General features: G+C 44.7%; 1 protein-coding gene across 4 annotated transcripts in view; it reads right to left on the bottom strand.

Moving 5' to 3' along the window:
• Positions 1-737: 737 nt before the first annotated feature.
• LOC127571446 (probable cationic amino acid transporter) overlaps positions 738-6,000 on the bottom strand; it is an 89,968-nt gene continuing 84,705 nt past the window's right edge. For all 4 annotated transcript variants that reach the window (XM_052017809.1, XM_052017806.1, XM_052017807.1 and 1 more), the window contains one exon: positions 738-1,071. In XM_052017809.1, the coding sequence (XP_051873769.1) occupies positions 758-1,071 (314 nt within the window). In that variant the 3' untranslated portion in view covers positions 738-757. The remainder of the gene's footprint in view (positions 1,072-6,000) is intronic.

Raw genomic sequence — 6,000 nt, 5'->3', positions numbered from 1 at the left:
CGGGTGCTCAGCAAGAGTCCGAAGTGTAAACTAACAGGAGCCATAGATGTACTTCCTCTTCACTAATTGTACCTGGTCTAATTTTCCTCTGAGCCATGGTTAAACTCAATTACCTTCTCACCAAGTGGGATTGAGCTGGGCAGCCTTGGGTTCTTATAATTCATTGCCACACAATAGAGTCGTGTAAATATAACCAACAAGAATCTTAATTTGAAACCTAAACTGTCCAACTCCCAAACATTTCGAATCACAATGTCCTTCAGTTCCCACAACACTCTTAGTTGTCCAATGTCCCTGCCCCTTTCTTCCGAACACTTTAGTAAATTTAGTGACATTATGGCCTATTCATAATCATACTTTGTTTTCCAGTGTCAGGTAGCTGGAGGGTATTGAATATTTCTTTTTGTCATGAGTTACAGATTGAAGGGGCATCATGTTAAATACCTGGCAAATTCCCGCATGGGTTTTCACACACACAAAGCATCCGGGTCAATGGGAGTCACTTGGAAACATCTCGCTGGTTTCCCCATGACATTGTGGTCATTGCAATCAGCCACACTCCTGATCAGTTTAAATGCTTGCCAAACATTTATTCGTGAATATGGGGCCCCTTTAATAAGCCAACAGAGTGAAGTTAGGGGCAGAAACCTCAAATGAACTGCATATTGCCTTTTTAATGCCACACCACTGCATGATGTTTTTACAGGAGAGATCACATCCATGATACTAGTCCAAGGGTCTGAGGGGTCAGTACCTCCTACTCAGGGGAATAATCAAGCTCATCATTTGCAATCAGTGCCTCTGAAGTCTTGACATACTTCCCTTTGCTTTTGGCTTTGCTGTTGTAGGTCCTGTGATTGCCCACAATGTCAGGCATTGCCTGCTGAGATTGGTAGCCCGTCTGCTCAGCCGGTGGCCACTCCTCCTGCCACTGACTGCCCTCCTCCTCAGGGTATGGGAAACTGTCGTCCACATCGTAGCGCTGGTACGTGCTCTGGCTCAAAGCTTCTTGCCGTGCTCCAATCTCCAGGCTGCTGTTCCAAATCCCGTATCCAAAATAAATGAGTAAACCTGGAGAGAAAAGAGAGAGTGAAGAATTCAGCAGAAGCAGAGTCGGTACCAACTGACCGGGGGAGTTGCTTAAATACTCAAAGGGCCCTGGAGCAGGGGAGTGGAGAACTTCTTAAAGAACCAGTACAGGCCTAATGTTAGAGGCATTTATGGGGCAGTTAGGCAGGCTCATGAATGTGCAGGGAATAGAGGGATATGGATCATGTGCAGGGACATGGGATTTAGTTTAATTTGGCATTGTGGTCGGCACAGACATGGTGGGCCGAAGGGCCTGTTCCTGTGCTGTACTGTTCGATTTTATAACCCTATGAGCTTCTGGAATATGACTTTGTGCAGATCGTCTTCGGCAACGACATAAACATAGAACATAGAACATGACAGCGCAGTACAGGCCCTTCAGCCCACAATGCTGTGCCGACATTTTATCCTGCTCTAAGATCTATCTAACCCTTCCCTCCCACATAGCCCTCCATTTCTCTACCATTCATGTGTCTATCTAAGAGTCTCTTAAATGTCCCTAATGTATCTGCCCCCACAACCTCTGCCGGCAGTGCGTTCCACGCACCCACCACTCTCTAAAAAACTTACCCCTGACATCCCCCTTATACCTTCCTCCAATCACCTTAAAATTATGCCCCCTCGTGTGAGCCATTTTTGCCCTGGGAAAAAGTCTCTGACTGTCCACTCAATCCATGCCTCTTATCATCTTGTACACCTCTATCAAGTCACCTCTCATTCTAGCGAGAAGGAGGATGAGCTCACTCAACCTATCCTCATAAAACATAGAACAGAGAGATAGAACAGTGCAGCACAGGAGCAGGCCCTTCGGCCCACAATGTCTGTGCCGACCATGACGCCAATTTAAACAAATCCCATCTGCCTGCACATGATCTATGTCCCTCCGTTCATGAACTCCTGTTCATGTGCCTGTCTACGTCTTACTAAACATTGCTGTTGTATCTGCCTCCACCACTTCCCCTGGCAGCCCGTTCCAGACACCCACCATTCCATATGTAAAGCAACCTCCTCACACATCTTCTTTAAACTTTTTCTCTCTCACCTTAAACCTATGCCCTCCAGTATCTGACATTTCCACCCTGGGAAAAAAGACTCTATCTACCCTATCTATGCCTGTCAACATTTTACTTACTTCTTGGAATTGCTGGATTTAGTTCAAAGGCCAGCCATGATTTGTAAGCCAATACAGGCATGAGGGACTGAATAGTCTTGCCTTGTTTCTGCTTTCCTGTGCTGCTATAACCCCAGCTGTTTTCCATCTGTCACTGGATTTGTTAGTGGGCCAGCAGTTCTGTGAAGGGAGTGATGTTGCCCTGACATCTGCTGCTTGCTGTATCTGTTTCCCAGTGAAGCTCAGCACTTATTATGGAATCACACAATGCAGAATAATGCCATTCATGGTTGAAAAGTTATGGGTTCACACTGCAGGTCTGCGACTTCAGCCAAGGACAGTCATGAGCGACTGCTGAAGGTGTTGTTTATTGGATGTAACTGAAGCCCTCTTGGGTATAAATAACATATTCCACAGAAACTATCTGACTTTTTCTCAGGGAAAGGGAACCAAAAACTAGAGGGCAAGGTTTAAGGTGAGAGGGGAAAGATCTAAAAGGGACCTGAGGGGCAACTTCTTCACGCAGAAAGTGGTGGGTATGTGGAAAGAGCCAACAAGAGAAGTAGTTAAGGGAGGTACAACAACAACATTTAAAAGACATTTGGATAAGCTCATAGACTGGAAAGATTTAGAGGGATACGGGCCTGCTATTGTTATTTTTTTTACCCGTACTACAAGATCACAAGATCACAAGACAAGGGAGCAGAAGCAGGCCATTCAGCCCATCGAGTCTGCTCCAAGGAAAGGGAAATAGAAATGAGAAATGGGGAACGGGGTAAGAAGAAAAGAAAACTATTCTAATCCCAATTACCAGCCTTATCCCCATATCCCTTGACATCCTGACTATTTAGATATCTATCTATCTCCTCCTTGAACGCCCCCACTGATCTGGCCTCCACTGCTGTACGTGGCAAGGAGTTCCAGAAATTCACCACCCTCTGGCTAAAGAAATTTTTCCTAATCTCTGTTTTGAAACTGTACCCTCTAATTCTAAGATTGTGCCCTCTGGTCCTGGACTCACCCACCGAGGGAAACAGCCTAGCCACATCTACTCTGTCCTTTCCTATCAATATTTTAAATGTCGCTATGAGGTCCCCTCTCATTCTTCTGTACTCCAGTGAGTACAGTCCAAGAGCCGACAAACGCTCCTCATACGTAAGCCCTTTCATTCCTGGAATCATCCTCGTAAATCTCCTCTGAACCCTCTCCAACGTCAACACATCCTTCCTAAGATGTGGGGCCCAAAACTGCGCACAATATTCCAAATGAGGCCTCACTAGTGCCCCATAGAGCCTCATCAACACTTCCTTACTTTTATACACTATACCTCTCGAAATGAATGCCAACATAGCATTCGCTTTCTTTACCACCGATCCGACCTGGTGGTTAACCTTTAAGGTATCCTGCACGAGTACCCCCAAGTCCCTTTGTACTTCCATACTTTGGATTTTCTCTCCTCCTAGATAATAATCTGCCCGCTTATTTCTGCTTCCAAAGTGTACAACTGCACATTTCCCTACATTGAATCTCATCTGCCATTTCCTTGTCCATTCTCCTAAACTGTCTAGGTCCCTCTGCAACCTTCCTATCTCTTCAATACTCCCTACTCCTCACCCTATCTTGGTGCCATCCACAAACTTAGCCACGAAACTATTTATTCCATCATCCAAATCGTTAATGTACAAGGTAAAAAGGAGCCGTCCCAACACTAGAGCACACCACTAGTAACCGGTAACCAACCAGAACGAGATCCTTTTATTTCCACTCTTTACTTCCTGTCAACCAGCCAATACTCCACCCATTCTGTTATCCTACCTGTAATTCCATGACCCCTCATCTTATTAATCAGTCTCTGGTGAGGCACCTTATCAAAGGCCTTTTGAAAGTCTAAATACACAACATCTACTGCCTCTCCCTTATCCACCTTACCTGTGATTTCTTCAAAAAACTCCAATAGGTTGGTCAGGCAGGATCTTCCCTTCACAAAACCATGTTGGCTAGGACCTATCCTGCCCTGCGCCTCTAGGTATTCCGTAACCCCGTCTTTGAGGATAGATTCCAATAACTTTCCCACCACTGACGTCAGACTAATAGGTCTGTAATTTCCTTTATGCTGCCTCCCACCTTTCTTATAAAACGGAACTACATTTGCGACCCTCCAGTCCTCCGGAACCACGCCTGAATCTATCGATTTCTGGAAAATTATCGCCAATGCCTCCGCTATCTCTAAAGCCACCTCCTTCAGAACCCGGGGATGCACCTCATCCGGGCTGGGAGACTTATCAGTCTTTAGCCCATTTAGTTTTCCGAGCACCTTCTCCCTAGTAATCTTAACTGAACTCAATTCCATTTCGTGAGACTCCTGATTAACCAGCACATTGCTGATGTCCTCCACGATGAAGACTGATGCAAAATATTCATTCAATTCCTCTGCCATCTCTCTATCATCCATTATAATAGCTCCTGCACCGTTATCAATTGGTCCTATATCAACCCGTGTCTCTCTTTTACACCTTATGTATTTAAAAAAACTCTTATGATCCTTTCGAATGTTATCCGCCAACTTCCTTTCGTAATTCATCTTTTCTTCCCTAATGACCTTCTTAGTTTCTCTCTGCAGGTTTTTAAAAGCTTCCCAGTCTTCTGTTTACCCACTAATTTTTGCTTCTTTGTACGCCGCCCCTTTTGCTTTGATTTTAGCCTTCACCTCTCTCGTTATCCACATTTGTGCCTTTTTTCCATTAAAAACCTTCTTTTTTCTTGGAATATATCTATCCTGCAATTTCCTTATTTCCTGTAGAAATTCCTTCCATTTCTCCTCTGCCGTCCCTCCAGCCAGCTTACTCTTCCAATCAATTAGGGCCAACTCCTCTCTCATACCATTGTAATTTCCTTTGTTCCACTGAAATATCGATACACCAGTTATCAGTTTCTCCTTCTCTAACTTGAAACTGAACTCAATCATATTGTGATCACTGGTTCCCAGTGGTTCCTTTACCTTTAGATCCCTAATCACCTCCGGTTCATTACACAGCACCCAATCCAAAACAGCCGATCCCCTGGTGGGCTCGTCAACAAGTTGCTCTAGAAAAATGTCCCTTAGACATTCCACAAACTCCCTCTCCTGAGTACTACCGCCATTCTGGATTTCCCAGTCCACCTTCATGTTAAAATCCCCCATAATTATCTTCACATTGTCACTCTGGCATGCTTTTTCTATCTCAAACTGCAACTTACCGTCCACTTGCTGACTGCTATTAGGGGGCCTATATATGACTGCTACTATTGTCCTTTTACCCTTGCTATTCCTTAGCTCCACCCACAAGGATTCCACCTCCTCTGACCCAATATCCTTCCTTCCTATTGATTTTATATCACTACTAACCATCATGGCCACACCTCCCCCTCTGCCTACGCGCCTACATCAACGTACTCTGTACTAACTCGGTGTAACTGCACTGTGTGATGAATTGACCTGTACGATCGGTTTGCAAGACAAGATTTTCACTGTACCTCGGTACAAGTGACAATAATAAACCAATACCAATACCAAAACAGAGGTAAATGGGACCAGCTTAGGTCAGCATGGATAAGTTGGGCTGAAGGGCCTGTTTCCATGTTGTATTGCTCTATGACAACGGGCAGGAGAGTTGTCATTGCCCAATATTTATCCCAAGACTAAGATTACCAGCTCATTACCACTTTGTTCCACGTGAGAGCTTACTGTGTGTGCAATACATTTTTCACCATCTTCCTTCCACAGTGAAGCTCTTTATAAAGATGGAAATAAGGTAACAGCT

The sequence above is a fragment of the Pristis pectinata genome, chromosome 6 (assembly GCF_009764475.1).
Source record: "Pristis pectinata isolate sPriPec2 chromosome 6, sPriPec2.1.pri, whole genome shotgun sequence".
In the NCBI taxonomy this organism is placed as follows: Eukaryota; Metazoa; Chordata; class Chondrichthyes; order Rhinopristiformes; family Pristidae; genus Pristis; species Pristis pectinata.
The sequence above is the reverse complement of the archived record's forward strand: the minus strand, read 5'-3'. Positions and strand labels throughout refer to the sequence as shown.